The 21877-nt window shown below is 33.7% G+C and overlaps 1 protein-coding gene across 4 annotated transcripts in view; it reads left to right on the forward strand.

The window, feature by feature from the left end:
• Nucleotides 1-21280, forward strand: part of virma (vir like m6A methyltransferase associated) — a 37236-nt gene extending 15956 nt beyond the window's left edge. The window contains exons 10-24 of one of the 4 annotated variants that reach the window (XM_087287077.1): nt 101-255; nt 429-511; nt 793-886; nt 2440-2984; nt 4692-4927; nt 6401-6880; nt 6987-7119; nt 10277-10312; nt 10441-10557; nt 10651-10811; nt 11339-11435; nt 11569-11744; nt 14634-14980; nt 17091-17234; nt 20932-21280. In XM_087287077.1, coding sequence (XP_087143203.1) covers nt 101-255; nt 429-511; nt 793-886; nt 2440-2984; nt 4692-4927; nt 6401-6880; nt 6987-7119; nt 10277-10312; nt 10441-10557; nt 10651-10811; nt 11339-11435; nt 11569-11744; nt 14634-14980; nt 17091-17234; nt 20932-21119 — 2992 coding nt within the window. In that variant the 3' untranslated portion in view covers nt 21120-21280. The remainder of the gene's footprint in view (nt 1-100; nt 256-428; nt 512-792; nt 887-2439; nt 2985-4691; nt 4928-6400; nt 6881-6986; nt 7120-10276; nt 10313-10440; nt 10558-10650; nt 10812-11338; nt 11436-11568; nt 11745-14633; nt 14981-17090; nt 17235-20931) is intronic. The other 3 variants (XM_087287078.1, XM_087287079.1, XM_087287080.1) reach the window with 3 other exon arrangements.
• The last annotated feature ends 597 nt before the right edge of the window (nt 21281-21877 follow it).

Genomic DNA, 21877 nt, shown 5'->3' on the forward strand with positions numbered 1-21877 from the left:
TAGGACCGAGTTTGGACACTCCTGTCATATAATCGTTTTTAGTTAAAATTACATTTTTGTTCTGTTTAGCTTTCTGACTTGCTCTTAATCTCTCTATCAGGGACGGCAAAGCAAGGAAATCTGTAACGTATAACTATGCCTGTATGCTTGTACTGCTGGTGATTCAGACATCAAGTGATCTCCGGATGATGGAGCACTATGCCGCTCCACTTCTTCTTGTTTGCAAAGCTGATGAAAACAACGCCAAGCTTCAAGGTGAGCCTATTTAACTTTTGCAGCCCTTCAAACACTTTGATGTCAGCCAAAACATCACTTATGGAATCTTTTAAGATGCAAGTTTTATTTCATGGCCTTAAGAGCAGATTTCTAATTTTTTGCTAATGTAAAGTGCTTTAACATCTGACCTCAGTGATTTATATGTTTTTCAGAGCTCTCTAAGTGGTTGGAGCCACTTGAAAAATTACATTTCGATATCAGTGGCATTCCTATGCTTATTGACTACATAAAGCAGGTGAGCTTATCAGCCACATTCTAAACATTTACGGCATTTTGAGGGGTTTTAGATTATAGAGAATGATTTGCAACGTGTATAGCCATCTCATGTTTAATCACTGATCAAGACATTCAAGGCATTGATAGACTGTTCAGGTTTCAACATGAATGAGACACATTTTTATCCTTTTGCGATAAGCTTAAAAACATTCATTCAGTCATTGGACTAAATCACAGTGGATGACGAAGACATTTAAGAATTGTGGTATAGGAACTAAGTATTGCTGGGGGTTTTTTCAGAATCTGGAGAACTTGATGACTGCAGATGGGGTGGGTCTTGTTACTGCTCTCAGAGTTCTGTGCCACATTGCCTGCCCACCAGCAACTGTGCCAGGTACATTTACACATATTACACACCTTAATCTAACTTAAACAGGACAAAAAAAAGTGAAATGTGTCATATTATCAGATTTGTGATTACAGATTAGATATTGCAGCACGGTGTCCGCTGGATCTTAAAAAGTCTTATAATGTCTTAAATCTTAAATCAAAGATGTAAGCCTTTAAAAAGTCTTAAATCTACTGAAATATTGTGTTGTAGGTCTTAAATCTTTTTCTTAAATTTCTTAATTTTCCTTTGTTTAGGTATTTCTACTCAATATGGCCAAAACTTTTATTTTTTTATTTAAAATGGTAATTTTTAACTCTATTTGTCATAAAAAAAATTATTTTCCTCACAATAACGTTTGTTTAAAAGTGCTCCATGTATTTACTGCTAAGAACACCAACCTGCACAAATTGTTGTATATAGATTTATTTATAATTTAACTTTTAAAACATTTGTTAAATTTTTTTGTTTTAAAGAAAGTTTGTTGAAAAAAAAAAAGTGTATGGATACAAGCAGAGCTTGCTTACTTTTACACAATATTAATTTATTTTGCTAGAAACATAATTTTTATTTTTTTTATTATTATTGTATTATTAAATGTATTAAAATATAATTGTTTTTGATAGGGCAAACAAAAATCTTTTCCATTTGGGCCATTTGAAAAATTCCTTAGCATTTAGTGCTTTATTAGTCTAAAATTTCATTCGTAACGGTCCTTAATGTGTTAAAGTCTTAAATTTAGTTTGGTGAAACCTGCAGAAGCCCTGTACAGTATAAATGCACATAATATAATTTGCAATTGCACCAAAGACACAAATATTCTGTTAATTAAAAAATTCAAAATATTATGTTTATTTAAAGAGATTATGTTATTTAAAAAATGAGCTTAAATTATTTCTTAAAAAAAAGCTACAAAAATATATTTAGCCAAAATAATCAATTTAATGTTGTACAAAAATATTTATAAGTACAAAAATTGTAATTAAATATTTTTTTTCTTAATTATACACACACACACACACACACACACACACACACAGTTGATCTCTGAATTATTAGCCTCCGTTTGTTTTTCCCCCAATCCTGTTAAATGAAAAGGTTTTTTTTCAACACATTTCTAAACATAATAGTTTGAATAACTCATCTTTAATAACTGATTTATTTTGTCTTTGTCATGATGACAGTAAATAATATTTGTGTAGATATTTTTAAGACACTTCTATACAGCCTAAAGTGACATTTAAAGGCTTAACTAGGTTAATTAGGTTAACTAGATAGGTTAGGGTAATTAGGCAAGTTATTGTATATCAATGGTTTGTTCTGTAGACTATGGAAAAAAATATATAGCTTAAAGGAGCCAATAATTTTGACCTTAAAATGGATTTTGAAAAATTAAAAACGGCTTTTATTCTAGCCGAAATAAAACAAATAAGACTTTCTTCAGAAGAAAAAAATATTATCAGAAATACTGTGTTTTCTTTAACTGATGACTCCTCACTATTTATTATTATAATGTAATATTTATTTATATGTCCTGTCATGACTCCTTGTTTGAGCAGGCCAGCAGAAAGACTTGAAGTGGAACCAGGCCATCATAGCTCTCTTCAGTGCAGAGGGAATGGACACTTTTATTAAAGTCCTCCAGAAGCTTACATCACTGTTATTGCTGCCATGGCGACTGCATGGGCCAATGGGGCCCACAGCGCAACGACTCATGATGCTGTCAGTGGCCTCCTGCTCGCTGAGACTCATCCGAGCCATGCTGACAGAGCTGCTGTGCGGGGGAACCTGCGAGTTTCGTGACGTACGTGTGCCCTCCGTCTGTGTCACCCTTCACAAGATCCTCTGCTCCACCCCGTCAACCGGCCGCCTGGATGCAGAGGAGCTGCGTATCCAAGGAGACGTGACGGAGATCCTGTTGACGTTCACACATGCTGTTAGTGAACAGGAGACAGGTTCTGAGGAGACCGTGGCTGGCAACAGCTGGTCTCTGATGCTGAAGGAAGTGCTGAACTCTATTCTGGCTGCTCCAGAGAATATCTATAGTAGTCTCAGTCTGCTGTCTGAACTACTTCCTCTTCCTCTCCCCATGCAGACCACACAGGTACTGAGCACATGTGTGCAGCAATATATATATATATATATATATATATATATATATATATATATATATATATATATATATATATATATATATATATATATATATATATATCTCTTAGCACGTGTACATCTCTCCCTAGCCATCTTATATCTGTCATCAGAAATAATTGTTCTTTGTATTTATTAGTGTTATTGGTTATAATTTAATAATTTTAACTATATAAATTTAATTTATTTATAATGAATTATTTTATAAGCTTTAGGCTAATAGTTTATTCTCTAATACTGAAATGAAGAATTAGACTGCTTCATTACATTACTTATTAGAATGCTTCATGGAGAGAAAAAAATATTGCAGACAACAAATAGTTTTATTTATTTATTTTTATTTTGCTTTTGCTTAGCCAGTGAAAACAATAGCAGAGCAAGTGAAAATCTAAAAAGCTGGCCTGAATGGATCAGTAGGAAAAAGTGGTAAAAAGTTAACAGAAAGTCATGATAGAGGTTTAAATGTCTGTATTGTAAATGCATCTTGTGTAGATTTTCATACTAGTCAATAATATTACTGAAATTAATTCAAAAGCTGAAAAAAATAAATTTACACTTTACACAATTAAAAAGCTAGACTCTATGATTGGCTAAAAATCTGCTCATTTCTCCGCATGCAGATTCCACATGAGCCTAATCACTGGTATACTTAACTAAAAAAACTGTTCCTCTCTGGCATTATTTGGAAGTATTTTTATCGGTTAAACAAACAAAAAATATAATATTGCTTCTAAAACATAACTCTCACTCAACTCTTATAGAAATTCAATGTCATATTTGTGATCATTTTTACATGCTAATACACTTGAAATTGGCACATTTTGATATTATTTGATATAACTTGACTATATTACATCTTGTAAAAAGTAAAAAACCAGTCCAGGTTTATTTTATGCTTGATTTATATAATCAATTTTATAATCATTTTAAAAGGATTAATCAAGTGAAAGCTTTCAGACTCTGAATAAAACATACAGTGCTCAGGATATATAAGTACACCCTTCATAAATTTATCTTTTAAATTCATATTTTAATAGGAAGATATATAATATTATATTTGTGCATAAACATTAGATTAGTCAGTACTAAAACCAAATCTGGAGCTTATCTAACAAAATAACTTATGATAATAGTCCACCTAAATGTATGTTATAGAAAAATATTAAATACAAATTTAAAAAAGAGGAAAAATCAAAAGAAGCAAAACTATTAAAACTTTTGTTGAAATTTTGTTGGTTGAAATTTTTTTGCAATATTTTGCTTGAATAAAATTGTTTTATTTTCAGTTTCTAAATATGTTTGGCGACTAAAATATTAATTTAATAAATATGTCTGTTTAATAAATCAGTTTTGTTTAAATGCACTAAAATACATTGCCTATATTAACTGAGAAATGATAAAATATTAATTTTCAAAATTGGGTGTACTCCATTATGCTGATCACTGCATGTTGGCCTACAAATTTATAAAATGTGTTTGTTCTGCAGACAGCTTAGTTTTAAAACTTTGAATAAAATCAAACTAAATAAATCAATAAAGAAATCAAACTATTTTTAACCATTATTATGAATCTAAATATATGCATCCATAGCAATTTAGTTCATTATTAAAGAAAACACTCTTATTGATAAACTTTCCCATCTTTCTCTTCCTCATTCAGGCGCTGTCAGTCCAAGACATCGGGGTTGCGATGAACACACGAAAGCTGTGGAGTGTGCACTTACACGCTCAAGCTCGAGTGTTACAGGAAGTGCTGAGGTGCGCGTGTGTGAGCAGTTGTCCGCCGCTTTTCTCCATGCTCCGCCGTGTGTGTGTTCAGCTGTGTGATCTTGCTGCACCCACAGCCACTCTGGTCATGAGGACACTGCTGGAGCAGCTGCAGGAGGAGATGCAACAGTAAGACACACACTCATAAGATTAAAGGGATAAATCACCTAAATAATGAGAAATCTGCCATTATTTACTCACCATTCACTTGTCACAAACCTCTTCCGTTGAACACAAAGAAGGTATTTTAAAGAATGTTCAAAACATAACGTGAACATTGACTTCCATAGTAGTTGTTTTTCCTGTTGTTTTTCCTGTCAGTGGTTACAGGTTTACAGCATTCTTCAAAATACCTGATATGTTCAACAGAAAAAGGAAACATGTGAAGGTTTGGAACCACTTGTGGGTAATTTGTGAGGAAAAAATGTATTTAAATCATTTAAATTATATTAGAACTCCTTGACGAATGGTAAGCACCCTTTGTTTGTTAAACTAAAACCATAAAAGCAATAGGGCTGCATGATTCTGGCAAAAATGTGAATGTTTTTGCTTAAAATCAAGATCACGATTTTCTCATGGTTCTGGAAATGTAAAATAAAGGTTAACATTATTAACTTATTATTATTGTTAATTCTTAAACATATGGTGAAACAACAATAATTGTATTAGGTCTATGTGTAGATCTACTGTTGCTTAAAATGCTAGATTTTGTATAGTCATTATGGTGGACTTGAACAGACTTTTAATATGTCCTGTTTGTTAATTCATAGTAAAATGATGACATCAGAATATAACTATTCATAATTATAAAATTGATTTATTATGTTTAAGACATGTTTGTCATCTGTCAATGTCGACATTATTAGACCATTTGTTTTCACTGGTAAAATTAGAATTTTGTCGTTATCAGATTCCCTCTTGCATAATATTCAACATTATATATAGGCAAAAGTTGTTATACTTATACACAGTAAACATTTATTTTCATGCACAACACTTTGTGTTCGCTATGAAAGAAAAAACATATCAAATGCTTGTCGCAACCATACCTCTAAAATGCCATTTGATAATTTAAATGATGTGTATCAAGATGTTACAGAACTAAAAAGTGGGATAAGAAGATACACAAATGTAAGCATTATAAATAGCCAATCAATTGACTAAAAGCTTCTCTAATACTGAGTTAGACTGCTTCATTACATTATTATTAGAATGCTTCATGAAAAACTAAATATTGCAAACAACAAATATTTTATTTTAATTTGTTTAATTTATTTTAATTTATTTTATTTTATTTTTTCTTGGCCAGTAAAAACTTTAGCAGAAAAAGCTGCCCTGACTGGATTAGTAGGGAAAAGTAGCAAAAAGTTAACAGTAAGTCACGCTTAAAGTTAAAATGAATAATTTCAGGCATGCAAAAGTATGGTCATTTTAATAAATACTGAAGCTTCGTAATACATGCGATATGGAAAAAGATATCATCAATTTTTTAAGGTATCATATCGATTATCAAAGTTAAAAATATCAGTATCATGATGACACCAGTTTGTGGATTTGTTGTATTGAGTTGTATATATTGGATTATGTGTGCTGTGTGTTTAGGGAAGCAGCTGGCTCGCGTTTAATAAGGGTACTCGCCCTCCTCGACTCCCTGGCATCTCAACGGGCCTGCAAGGTAGCCATGTTGGCTCTGCTCAGTGGCTCTGCACGCAGTGACACCAGGAGTGAAGGCAAAGTGGAGGACAAACTGTCAGACATTCTTCCCTCGCTGCTTGCAATGCTAGTCCTGCCAGCGGATGTGGGCCTTTCAGCACAGCAGAACGCTGAACTCATGGCTTCCATCCTTCAGTCCCTGTGTGACCAGGACGTGTCGCTAGTAGTGAGCGGTTCCGGTGAAGCGTCAGTGTCGGAGGCGGAGCTACTTGCCAATGCGCTGCCGACCAAAGAAATGATGACCAGTATTTGTGAGGGGATGCTGGACGTCTTGGGGAACACACACAGCAGCTACACACTTCAACTCACATGTCTGCGAACTATGATGTTTCTCACAGAGCACGACTACGGTCTCTATCACCTGAAAAGGTCAACGGGAATTTGATTGGGAATTTTCATGGATGCGTAATACAACTGTTTGTTTACAAATAAAATGCACATGATATTAATCTAAGTTCAATTATGTTTGTTGCAGCTCTTTGAAGAAACACACAACGGCCATTTCCTCTCTAATCCGCAGAGAAATCACGTCCTTCAACAAAGAGTTTGCGGAGCTCCTTTCAGCCCTCTTTGACTTTTTGAGACAGATTCTGAACAGTGAAGCTATGGTAGGTGGACAACACAATCAGTGGTTATCGATATATTTTCAACTGTAGGGATGTACGCTGGTGCTACTGAACGGATTATGTTATCTTGTATTAAATTTCAGCAAGTAGCTAATCCCACAAAGTCTTTATGTTTCCACTGTGAATCTATATGTATTGGGATGTATGCTAATGGTGTAACAGATCGCAAATTTTATGGTTCGGATCAAATTATCGTTTTTTTTTTTTTTTTTGTCACGGATCAGCCAAAAAGGGGATGAGACAAATGTAATTTGCTTTCCATTTATGGTAACACTTTATAATAACTACACACTATAAATCATTTATTAAGCATTAGCAAATAGTAAACTCATTATCTGTTAAGCGTTAACTCTACATTAATAAGCGTTAGTAAGCAGTTTATAACTGCAGCTACAAATGCTCTATTCTTGACTTATAAGCACCTATATGATGTGTTTAATGATTGTATTTTAATACTTAGTTAATGATTTATTTTTCATTACTAAATTAAGTATCACATTATTTACAAACCGTTTGTATTTAAGAGTAGTTGAGGGTTTATAGGATCATTCAGAATGAGTTAGTAAATGATTAATAAAATATTGAAATCAAAGTTTATATGTCTTATTATTCAGGCTTATAGTAATGGTTATTATATATGTTAATAAATGCTTTATTAACTCAACATTATGCAGTTTTGTGACCTAATCTAAAGTGAGGACTATTCATGCTTTATAAATACCTTATAAATGACAAATAAAGGCTGAGTTAAATTCTAAACAGGAAGAATGACATTATTCATTCCTATTCATTTAAAGATACACAAATGAAACTGTACTTCAAATAAAAAAATCAATCTTTGCAAGCTTATCTAAAATAAAATCACTGTAGAGTTTAAACACTGCATCTTATTTTATTGTTTAATTATTATATTGCTGTTGTTTTATCCAGTTGGATGTCATATTTTGACACTCCTGTTATCTGGCAATGTTTAAACTTTACATTAATTTTACTTTTTAGAAAGATTGCACAGATTATCGTTCATTTGATTCTGAGCCTTTATTTGTCATTTATAAGGGATTTATAAAGCATGAATAGTCCTCACTTTAGATTAGGTCACAAAACTGCATGAATTGAGTTAATAAAGCATTTATTAACATATTAGTTAACTATTAGTATATGCCTGAATAATAAGAATTATAAATGTTGATTTCAATATTTTATTAATCATTTACTAACTCATTCTGAATGATCCTAAAAACCCTCAACTACTCTTAAATACAAACGGTTTGTAAATAATTCGATACTTAATTTAGTAATGAAAGATAAATCATTGACTAAGTATGAAAATACAATCATTAAACACATCATATAGGTGCCTATAAGTCAAGAATAGAGCATTTGTAGCTGCAGTTATAAACTGCTTAGTAACGTTTATTAATGTAGAGTTAACGCTTAACAAATAATGAGTTCACTATTTGCTAATGCTTAATAAATGATTTATAGTGTGTAGTTATTATAAAGTGTTACCAAATAATCAACTGAATAAAAATAAATGGTAAAATATTCAGTACTGTGAAAAATTCAGTGTTACCACTACTGTTACTGATAACGGCTAATGTATAAATTATGATTTTTTTTTTACAACCCATATTTATTTTTTGACTCGTTTTCAATAAATGGTTTAGTTATTCACTCATAAAACTTCATGATTCATTGCTAGATGGATCATTTTTGAAGAATTATTCAGTGGCATATTTTTGATTACTGGTTGTCGCCACCTATTGGTTAAATAATGTAATTGCTTCCTACAACTTTCATTTTTGAGCGTCAAGTTAGATGCTTATGATTGGAATCTTTACCATAAGCATCAATGGTTATATCTAAACTATAAACTGTTATCCCAGTACTGTGTTTTCCAGGTTTGTAACTAAAGACTGAGTTGAGATTTGAAAGCAGCAGTTTGAAGGATTAATAAACATATGCAAATCACCATCATTTATAATTTGTTGCGTGGGTGTTGAGATCTCGAGCTTTAATGATTAATCGTGCAGCTTATCCTGATTGCATTAATGCAGGCTACACAAGTAGTGACAGAAAACACCTTTATATAGCCTAAGAAACCCACCACATCCTGAATGACCTACCACAACTTCTTCTGTCATCATTGTATTTTACAGGAAAGCCTAAATGCTTTCATACATGTGATTTGAATGACCTGAGAGGTGATCTCTCTGCGATTGTTACAAATTTAGGTTTAATCTACAAGTAAAGTGTTAATCCTCTGGTCACATGTGTACCAAACCGTGGGTTGTGATCCGTTACACCCCTAACGTACGCTGATACTACAAAATGAATTACGTAATCATATATTATATGTAAACAAGTAGCTAATCCTACAAAGACAATTTAAAGTCCTTATGTGTAATTTAAATAAAAATAAATTCATTCTTCAAAAAAAATTTTGAACAAACGTTTAGACTAAAACGCCAATTCTCTCGCTTTGTCTTTTTCCCTCACTCTCATATGCTTCATCTAAATTGGTATTTATGTAAATTTACAGAGCATTTATGGAAGCTTTAAAAAGTTTGGTCAAAAGCATTCGTCAAAATATTTGTTTTTTTCTACTAAATAATTTTCATTCAAGTTTAAAACAACACAAGCAGTAAATTATGACAGAATTTCTATCTGTGGGAGGACTTTTTATTATTATATTTGTCATATTTAATTTAATATTTATGGAGGAGTCTTGAAATTGTGTAATTATTTTGCTCTGTTAAATAATACTCTAAATAAAAAACAAAAACGCCTATATTTGGCCTTTTATTTTTCGAATTCGTTCAAACAACTGCCTCATTCAGACAGAAAAACACTGCTCTGCGATGATCGGAGAAATACTTCTGTGAACATGGCTATATAGGTAATGTTACTGTTGGCAAAACTAAACAGAATCAGACAATTTTGTGTCTAAAATAAAACACAATATTAACGACTTATGTACAGAGCAGTTGTATAAATTCTGAATCACATTTACACCCCTGCTGTGCTGGACAAAAACAGCCTCTATGTAATATTCAACTTGTTACACATGTAATATTGTAACTATAGTATATAATATGAAACATAACAATAAAACTCATACAGAGCATTTTTACCCTAGTTTCTCAGATCTGCATTCTATAGGCATCATCACGCAGTGAGTTATTTATTCACCATTCAACTCTATGACATTTAAGATGACTTAATTTTTCCATTACTAATGAATTAAATTAACACATCAAATTGTCATCTTAGGCACTAATGCATATTCTTTATGCTATATAGGATGAAGACATGGACAGCCGCTCTTTGGCTCTTAGCGTAAGTGACATGAAGCAGCTGTTGCAGTGGAAGGAAGACTCGGGAGAGCATCTGCTATGTGAACTGGAGAAACACATTACGGTATGTTGTGGGTTATATCGAAATTAAATTCTGCCCTATGTAAAGAGACGAAGCTCATATTAATCCTATCTGGATTGTTTTCCCCCCGTGCAGAAGCTCTGTAAGGAGGACGAGTCTTTGGAGGCTCTGCTTGAGAATGTAGTTGGACTGCGACAGATTATTGAAAGTTCTGGAGACGCACAGACTAATGCTGAGCCTGAGACTGAGCCCACTCTACCTGCGCCCGAGCCCCTTCAGACACAGTTCAACCACAGGTCTGTGTGTTTTTATGAATTATTATAGTTGGCTAAAACTAAAAGCATGGAAAAACACATTTTAGGACTTTAAATAAACTTTACCTGAAAAAATACTAAATAATGTACCTTTAGAATGAACATGGGTTTGTTTTGACCCAGAAAATATAGCTAAAGATATACCAAAGATTTTAACAAGACAGTGAAGCTGTTTGAAGGTGCAGTCTGTAAGTTTAATAAAGTTTAGTAAAATAAATGCAAGTGTCGAACTGTGGTTTTGGAATGTTGCCACTTTTAATTAATTTTTCTTATATAAAATAAAAGTTATTTTTTTAATCCAATTTTTTTTTTATTATCGTTATTATTAATATTATTTTTATCTTGCATTTGGTTAAGACGATTTCGATGTGCTTGCTTTAATTTTTCTTTTTTGCACCAGTTTCAATATTTATCCAGACAAAATGTGAGTGTCATTACATTCTAATGTGTAATTAAATTCTAATGTGTTTAGTGTTATACGGCCTAATTTTCTGATTCTCTACCTTCAGGACAGTGTATGTACTTTCTGATGTCCTGGATGAGCAGTTGAAGGCCCTGTGGTTTTCTCCATTCCAGCCAGATGAGATGGAGACAGAAGTAGACATGGTGAGGAACATCATGTACTTGCAGGAATTAATAATATAATTGTGTTCAGATTAACACTGAGCACTCCTGTTCTTGAGATTAAACTCTTTATTGATTCTTAAAGTCATTTATTCGTTTATCAATCCATTTGCAGGTGAAAGTAGACCTGGTTGCGCTGGCCCAGCAGTGTTGTACAGAATTAGACCTGAAGGCAGAGTTAGAGCGCTCATTCCTCAGTGAACCTTCTTCTCCAGGACACAGCAAACCAAGCAAAGGCTTCAGACTGGGCAAACACAAACACGAGACCTTTATTACATCCAGGTACACAAGGTGTTGTCCGCTATTTTAACTTTTTTCTCTAAGAAGGCCAATGATTAATCAGTGAATGATTATTATTGTTTGGTAATCTTTTTGATTACTGATGTACCTTATCTATAGTTGATTAAAGCTATAGTTCACCCCGAAATAAAAATTCAACACAAAGGAAGATATACGAAAGAAAACAACCACTGGCTTCCATAGTAGTTTTTGTTGCCTTTATGGATGTTATGGCTGCTTTGTCACCAGCATTTTTCAAAATGTCTTGCTTTGTGTTAATCAGTTCAATTCATGTTTATTTGTATAGTGCTTTTTGCAATGTAAATTGTGCCAAAGCAGCTTAATATAGAAGTTGTAGTAAAGTCAGTAAAATTCATAAACATTTGGGACCACTTGAGTTATCAAATTTTCATTTTTGGGTGAACTTGGGTGAAAGAAGAATTTTGCTGGTCACAGTTTGACACAGACAAGTTGATGCCAAACCAGCACTGGGACTAATCGCCTCTGTTCTGGTTTGGCATCATAAAAATTTCTGTTTTTTCCACAATTGCAGAAAGAAGCCGCAAAAAAAAAATTTCTGAAATGTGTGCTGGTTTGGAAACAAGCCTGCCATAAGTCGGAGTGTACTCCGACACCGCTCATAAACACAACAAATTGGCTATAGTTGTGATGATTTAGTGTACAACCAACTACCCAACCATTTTCCATTTGGAAAATTACAGTTGTTAATAGTTTTATAAAATATCCTTTTTTTAAATATCCTACATAATCTACAAATAAAACAAATTCAACGATTTTCTTGATTTTTGCATATTGATAACTGCGCACCACACTGAGGCTTTTATTTTCTAACTTATAAAACATGTTTGCAAATTAAATGAAATAATAATTTGATATTAATCTAACCAGTTGACGGTTAATATTCGGTTAATTAGCGGCGGTTGTCTGTTCACAAAATTAACCGAAATGAGCATCTCTAGTTTGTGCATAGTGTTAAAGCTTTTACGACTTGCATTTAAAACATGTACAGCAGATGTGAGGGATAAGTAAAGAAAGTACGGATAAGCTTTTTTTAAAAACTCTAGTAGTATGCTGGGAGAAACCCCACAGGGCTGCGGTTTACTTGCATCATTGTGTTGTAATGGACCCTTTCAAAAGATAGTAACGACGCATTCAATGATCATCAGCATCTTCAATTCTTAAAAGTTTTAAATATTTTCATTTAGAAAAAACATCCACACATATCAAGCTATACTTTGTATTATATATACTTTGCATCAAATCACTAAAAAACAAATGATCGATTATGTGAGGTGTTTGTTATGGAGCTTCTATGGGCAGGACTGTACATTTGATGTTGTTCTCTCTTTTTTTGCCGTTATTAGTCTCGCACTATTTATTTCCTTTTTCTGAAAGTCTTCATAACACTATCGTTGAGTTTTGCTTTTATTATTGGAGCAGATACGAATGCAAAAATAATGCTTTGTTGTACTCTCCCATTAAGTTTACCTAACTATGACCACTTCTGGTGCTGAGAATCATAAAAATGTGAAAAAGGTCTATTAGTCTAGGCAAATAACTAAATGGTTTAAGCCTTGAACACATTAATAAATAATTTAGTCAGAATTTCTTAAAAATGCACAAAATCCACATTTAGGAACCAAAGAAACCACAGTAATGGTCACACTGCATTTTAAGGTGTCTTTAGCTATGTTTCCATCCAAAAATACTAATTAACTTTATGCGCAAATCTAAAATATCGCATAAAAGACGTGCGAATAAAGCAGCTTTTCCATCCTAGTCAAAGAGAACAAAATGGTCACTTCCTGATTACCTAGCACCAAATATTAAAAGTAAAAACTGAATTTGTTGTGGTAGGAGAAGCTGCGTGAATCTTTTCTTTATTTAATAAATGACTTCACCTTAGAAGACAGTATGCTGACACATAATGAACACGTAGTGGTGTTTGAAGGTGTCAGACAAGATGCACAGACGCTCTTGACAATTCTCAAGGTACTTAATGATATAATAATACTAATACTGGCGTTTTAGAATGACCAAAACAACATTTCTGATGTAATACAGTGTGCTCAGCCAGCTGGTTTGTCCATTCACACACATTTTTTATCATCACATGATGACTTTTTTAATGCACATTCTGGAATATGTTTGGTAAAACAAATTGTACAATGTTTCTATTTTAGTTTATGTGCATATTTTCTTACCGAATAAAAAGTTTATCTGACTCAGTTATGCGCATATGTTTTTTATGCACATTTTCAAAATTTTGCGCATCTTGGCGTTTCCATCAACTGATTTTTTGTGCATATCCAAATGAGCATAAAAATATGTGGATAGAAACAGCTTTTGTTACAGAGTAACTATTACTTTCACTACTCTGTAATGTCAATAAATACATGTACTTACTATATGGTTAGTGTAAGAATTTAATTTAAGTTTACAGTTTTATTTGCATGATTATGTAAAATTAATTGTAATTACATAGTAAGTACATGGAACAATTGTAATAAGAACACCATTAAATAAAGTGTCACGACAGTTACCATAAGCATCTACTTGCTCACATGGATGTGTGTATGCTCCAGTTGCTAGTGTGTACATCTGGGACTGTAATATTGACACATTTGTTAGTTGGTTATGGTTATATTAAATTATTCAACCATTGATTCTTTTTATAACGCTACCAGCGTTTTATTTACTGACTTTGAGTGTCATTCGGATATCATGTAATGCGATGACGACGTGCCACTGAAGTACACACATCTGGAATTATTAATTGATTTATTGACAGTTTTTTTTTTAAAGATGATCTATCTTGGCTATTTATGGGAATTGGCATCCCTATTTCATACATCTACAAATTGATGTCTGTATTTGCAGTGGAAGGTCTGACTATGTGGAGCCAGCGAAGCGAGCTCATATCATGGCAGCCCCTCGGGGTCGTGGCCGTGGTTCGTTTGGCCAGCTCTCTCGACCACATGACATTTTCCGCCAGCGCAAGCAGAACACCAGTCGGCCTCCTTCCATGCATGTAGATGATTTCCTGGCTGCAGAGTTCAAGGATGTGGGTCCACCAACAGGACTGACGCTGCCCAAACGCCCACCTAAGGGTGGAGGAGCAAAACCCCCCACCAGAGGCATGTTCACTGGGGGAACCAGAGGAAGAGGCTTCCAGAGTCACACACGCTTCTTCACTCCACCGGCCCCCAAGAGTGTGCTGCTCGCTGGTATGTTTGTGTTTCAACAAATAATAGGCGCATGATTGACTGAAAAAAGCAAGCTTAATTCTGAATGATCATGATTTTTATATGTTTATTAAATCTTTAACTATTACAGCTATATATTCTAGTCTCCATTTGATCTAGAGCAGGGGTGGCCAACCCTGTTCCTGGAGAGCCACCTTCCTGCAGATTTCGGTTGCTACCCATATCAAACACACCTGAACCAATTAATTAGGACCTGAACACCACATGATAATTACAGGCAGGGGTGTTTGATATGGGTTGCAACTAAAATCTGCAGGAAGGTGGCTCTCCAGGAACAGGGTTGGCCACCCCTGATCTAGAGTCAGCAGTCCTGATGGATGTATGGACAGCTTCAGTCTTTAGTCTTTTCTTTTTTAATAGGGTTTTTTCACCTTTTATAAGACGGGACAGTGGAGAGTATAGACAGGAAAGTGTGGGAGGCAGAGAGAGGGGAACAGGATTGGTAAAGGACTTTGAGCTTGGGTTGCCGTGAGCACCTCAGTGCTATATGTCGGCACACTTCACCACTAGGCTGTTGGTGGCGGCATCTTCACTCTTTTCAACCAGAGAAGTTATTTCTGTGTTAGAAACCTTCAAATTGTCACAGAAGTCTTGGCATAACAGCTCGGAACACTATACCAATGGCTAGCCATTTAAGTAATAGACGGTTATTATTATTATTATTTTTTACATTTCTGATAATTTATATATATATATATATATATATATATATATATATATATATATATATATATATATATATATATATATATATATATATATATATATATATATATATATTGAATATGCATTTTAAATCTGTTTAAATCTGAGTTCTTTTTAATTTGCTGATAATGAATCATTCTGTGATAAAGCACCGCTTCTCAATGAACTATTGTAATAAATTCTGCCTGTAAAAGGGCAACATTTAATAACATGCTTTTACTATAAATTCTTCTTTGGAATTATTCAATAGTCATAGTTTATTAGTCGCACTGAATTTATAAAAGCAGCTAAATTGTTCGATCTTCTCTTTATTTAGCCACTGCTATTTCCCAGAGGATTTCCTTATATTGGGACAGGTTCATGGGTTTCCACAAGTGCTCCCTCTGGCAGTCGAAGGAGATTTATTACAAATCAGAGCGTGCTTCATTAAGAAGACATGCACAACAATCACAGCTTTGCTTAATTTCAAATTTTCAAATCTTAATCTCTGGGGTGTTTGTTATTTATTTTTACTAGCAGTGAGCTGAGTTGAATGTACAAAATCACTCCCTGACATTAGATGGCGCTTAAAAAAATAAAATAAAATCACAGAAGGTGGCGCTGCCCTACTTTATTTTTCTGACACTTACTCGGTACACTAGTAGTCATCACCCTCACTCTTGCTACTTTTCACTTATGTTACAGCACACAAACACCTGGTCAACTGTTTGCAGGAAATACTTCAAACAAGCCATGAAAAAATGTAATTGATTAAACTCACCATCAGTTATATGCGTGTGCCTGGCTAATTCCTTTGTGCTCAGCTAATTTTTTTTTTCGTGTGATGTTTTACTGTAAATTCAATCTAATGCACGTGATTGAGAGTGGCATCTCATTGGTCGACCAAAAAAAGAAATTAAGAAATTTAATGACTTTTGTGATATGGAATAGTGTTTTTTATAGCGATTATAGCTTTATAATGATTTTTGTAACTAGTGTTTTGTGTGTCAGGGTGCACACTCACATTAGCGCCCTTTGTTTAGTCACAAGTCGTTAAACACCAGCAAAAATTACGCATTATAATTGTCTCGGTGTGCACACACCTTAACACTAAAAGGTAAACAACTCTTTAAATGAAATGTTACGCCTTTATGAGTGAGTAATTTAAATTATTATTGAAAAAAAATAATAAAACATAATAATTTGTCAAATAATATTTTGCTTGAACCACTAGTAAATTGATTGTGTAAACTGATTTCTATTTTTGAACCAAGCAATTGTGTTTCTAAGTTTATCCAGAACAATTACTCTCTAGCTCTATATACTCTCTGTACTTGCCTTTATATGTGGCTGATATAAGCTGTGATACGTTATCTGTGTGTTTTAGGTAACTATCCTCGTCGGGAAGGAGGTCGTGGATCCACTTGGAGCACACCAGTTACTGCTGTTACTCACAGAGGGACTTACAGTGAGCCTCGTGGAGGACAGAGCAACTTCACTCGACCACTTCCTTCCAGACAGCCACCTACAGGTAGAACTGCTTATGTTTTAAAAATTGCTGTTGGAAGAATTATAAAATAACCATTTAATTGGAGTATTTTGGGAATTTTGTCATCTGCTGCTGCTTGACCGATTAACCAAAGCAGTAATTATTCTACTTTTAATACATTTGTAATGACAGCCCCTGAGTTAATGATAAATAATGTGCATTTGGGCTTTTAAATATTTATTACAATTTTATTGTAATAATGAAATTTAATGACTTAATGAATACTTAATACTTAAATTACTATAAAATAATTGTATATAACTATAAGGCACAGGCTGTCAAAATATTTGTTCATCTACCTTTCAAACTGTGATAATTAAATGTAATAAAACTACAAAATGTTTATTAGTAAGCATACAATATTTCATGATATCATTTTTAAATATTGACAGACAACACTGGATATTTAATTTAAAGTTCCTTTAAGTAAATAATATAAATTATGATATAGGTAAGGGATAATCAACAGCTTGCCATGCGTTAAAGGATTTTAATGCACAACGTGGAGGCGAAGGACCACCCAACGCCTAATTTTAAACTAGTTTTGCTCTTTGCGGTGCAATATTTGTCTGAATTTCCATCAGTATTAACATGTTAGATTTACTAGTTCCTCCAATGCATGAGCAGTGAAAGGCAGACAGACGGAGACAAATCATTTGCGTGCTGTTCATACCTGCTAACGTTATTAACAGGGTTCATATGGTCATGGAAAACTTGGAAAAGTCATGGAATTTTGACAGCGTTTTCCAGGCCTGGAAATGTTTGGAAAAATAAAAAAACCCACAAGTCATGGAAATTAGTTTAACAAATATCTGTATACTTTAAATAGGGCTGCGCAATATTTGACAAATCCGACATTACCATATTTTGTATTTCTGTGATATATTTTGCTATGTAAATACAATTTCACCAAATGATTTAACAGGTTTATTTGGATTGATTGAGGGGATTTTGTAGAGGAGTGAATCTCGAATAATGTAAGTTTTTCGCTCCGTAAAAACGTGCTGGATAAGTTGGCGGTTCATTCCGCTGTGGCGACCCCAGATTAATAAAAGGACTAAACCGAAAAGAAAATGAATGAATGAAAGAATGAATGATTAAACTATAATCCAAAATTGTATATCCTGCTATGTGACTATTGCGGATGCACACATTGTGATGTCAATGCAAACATGATATATTGTCCCTAACCTGAATATAGGTTGATTGTCTTTACTTATTTTCTGTCCTTGGCCAAACACTTGCTCTCACATTGTTAGAGCTGTGTAAGCATTATCAAAATCAATTTGACATAGATATAAAACAAATTTACACCAAACAGATTGTTGCGTGTTCTATGATATGCTGTAATGAATTTGAACATCAATGTTTTTCTTATTATTTACCATGTATATGTAGACATTATATGAAACCAAGTCATGAAAATGCAATTGAAGTTCTGGAAAAGTCATGGAATTTTAGTAGTGAAAATGTGTAAGAACCCTGTATTAAGATGTGATTTCATCAACCTGATCACAGGTGGACAAATAAGACATTCCCATTCACACCTGGAGTGTGTTTCCAGTCACACATGTTTCTTTTGTCTACTTTCTACCACTTCTCTGATGAGGGAGGATCTATATGTATCTGTTTTCTTAACATTACTTTAAATACCATGAAAGCTAGGCTACCTATATTGCAGAATTTCCATGATTTACATTTCATAATCAACATACAAATCTTATTAAAAGTACCATATCAATTACACACGCTTTAGGAATATGTTACTTTATTCATTGGCTAATGAAATTAAAGATCATTTATTTTATTTCCTTTCAACTTTAAACCTTCACACTTTATTCTGTTTAGTTTTAACATGCCGCTTTTATAAAATCTGTTTACATCTAAATCTAAATAAATCATGTAATTATGCCTCTTTCGTATCAAATTATTAGGTTAAGCAAATTGATCAACAAAAGACAAGGATTGTTGCTTTAAGTAGAATAATGTTACGATTGCTGAAAACATTATCTATTTGTATATACACATGAAATAAAACATTCACAAAGCTGTATCTTATGAAACACCAGTTCAAGGGCACATAAGATGCATTTTGAAGAGAAAGCAGCCAAAGCCTTTTTCAGACATCTTTGCTGGTAAATATGTAGGGAATTTTTGCAAAAGAAAAAAAAAATGGAGACAGGTAAGAGAACATTATACTTTATTTTTTTCTGTTAAAACAAAAGCAATTAGCCAAACATGCAGGATCAGTGTAATATTACATTTATTATAATATTGCTGTTTTCTATAGTTTTTTTTTTTGGAGCATTCAACAAGAATACACAAATCTACAATAAAGGTACAAATCCTTTAACAACAAAAGTAGACAACGGAACAAAACAAAAAGAGAAGCAAAAGATAATGCCAGGGGGAATATGAATTACAAAAATCGCTTTAAATCTATCTTACAGCAAGGTCAGTGATGTTTACAAGATCACACACAATGCAGTCCTCTGGGTATTATAAAACAGAAAAAAAACACTGTAAGATTCACATAGTGTTACTGATTTTAAAGCTTTAACATTGCTGGAGGTAGAGATTTTATTTAAATAATATTTCAAATCTTTACAAAAAAATTTTAAAAAGGGGCTTTACAGACAAAAATTTACATTCGTGTATAAAATTTTTTTGCTAGTAAACTAAACAGATTTATTAGAAAATATCTATTTATAGTGTTTGCTGGAATTACCTGTGCATTTCAACTGAAATAATGCACACCCTCCAGCCAATCAGAATCAAGAATTTCAAGAACATGGGTCAAATATGAATAATAATAATAATATATGTATTTATATATAATATATACGTTACAATAATATTAGCAGCAATAATAATATTATTTAATACTATTAATATAAATATTTACAATTGATCTCTTACTGTGTAATAATTCAAGTCCCAAGTAATATTAATGAATATCAATGCATCTACCGTAAATTTAGGAATAGATTTGGTTAAAGGTTATATGCATGTAATTCTCATTTGTGGTTTACGGTTAACTGCAGTAAGTATATGTCAACTTTTTTTTGTAGAATAAAAATCAAGTTGCGCAATTACAGTTATAAACTTGGATAATAGTGCCACCTGCTGGATGTTTCCTTTAGTATTGAATGCGGTATATGCCCACAGACTTTTAATTTCAGTCATCCAGCCCCAAGACTTCCGTTTAATTATCATCCCATACAAAATAGCCACGTTTAAGATCTGATTTCAGGAAAAAACAGCTATCTTCACTACCTGGTTGAGATGCGATATAAAGTGGGTATCAGACCAAACAAGAAGCCCTGCAATAAATTATATTTTTCCATGCCATGTCTTTAAAATATGACAGTTTATTTTACCTCAGTATTTTCAATGGAATTTCTGCGCTAGCCTGTGGGTAATGATGGCGCCTGCGTTTAAACGGTCTTTCGTTTAACTGATTGTGTTTGACTTTCTTTATAGCATCGACACTGTAAAAGGAACCGTATAAAATTGAAAATGGTCACATAAAGCTTTTACCAGAAGTTCATTATTGGCTGAAAAACACTAGCTGTGCAAATAGCCCATTCTTACTGCTCAATGTTAAAGTGGTGAAATAAAATTAAAAGCTCTTCAGCTCAATCAAACAATCACTGACTCCTCTGCCGTAACTCCTCAGGTGCTTACAGACTGGCTCCTCGAGACAGGGCCACCAGAGGCAGAGGGACGGGCCTGTCCTGGCTGAGCGCTGGAGTGAGTGTTGGAGGAGGCGGTGGGGTGAGCGGCGGTGGACGCGGCCAAGGCAAGTTCAGCAGCGGAGGCAGTGGAGGGGGACGAGGCCGACACGTCCGCTCATTCACTCGCTAAACACTCAGACTCAGCCTTCAGGCTCTAATGGACCAATCACAGCACAGATCTGCTGGATCTGACACAGCAGTTGGCCAATATTGTGTATATTATTGTCACGTTTTGTGTTTTTTTTCCCCATTTTTAAAACTGTTAAATAAGATTAAATTCTTCTGAAGATACGTTTGAGTCTCCTTCTATAATATAATATAATACATCACTCACAATATGTTAGGGATATTGTTATTTGCATAAGTGGTTTTCCTATTTGCTCTGAATTTTAATGAAGTAAGTGAAGGTTTCCTTTGAAATTAATAATAATGTATAAGAAGAAACACTATTTTCATTAGTTTAATACTTGTTACCCCCAAAATTTGGACAATAACAATTATAGCCCCAAATAAATGTCAGTAGTGGCTGTTTCACCATTTGCCACAATGACAGCTTGACAGTGACGCCTCATGCCCCTCACTGGCCTAAGAATGTGTTTCTGAGGCAATGCGTTCCACTTTTTCACAAGTGCTACACGCAGTTTTGCCAGCTCATGTGGAGGTATTGTATGATCATTGTCTCTGCTTCAACTGGTCCCCGGCGTGCTCTATGGGCTTCAGGTTAGGGGACAGTGATGGCCATACCATATGAGGCACTCCAACTTCCTGAAGTCGAGCTGTGACAATTCTGCCACCCTGTGGTAGAGCATTATCATCCTTGAACAGAAAGCTGGGGGTGTGCTGGCAGAATTGGGGGATGATTATAGGTTCTATGATGTCTGAGGTAAG

The sequence above is a fragment of the Danio rerio genome, chromosome 16 (assembly GCF_052040795.2).
Source record: "Danio rerio strain M-AB ecotype USA chromosome 16, GRCz13ab, whole genome shotgun sequence".
In the NCBI taxonomy this organism is placed as follows: Eukaryota; Metazoa; Chordata; class Actinopteri; order Cypriniformes; family Danionidae; genus Danio; species Danio rerio.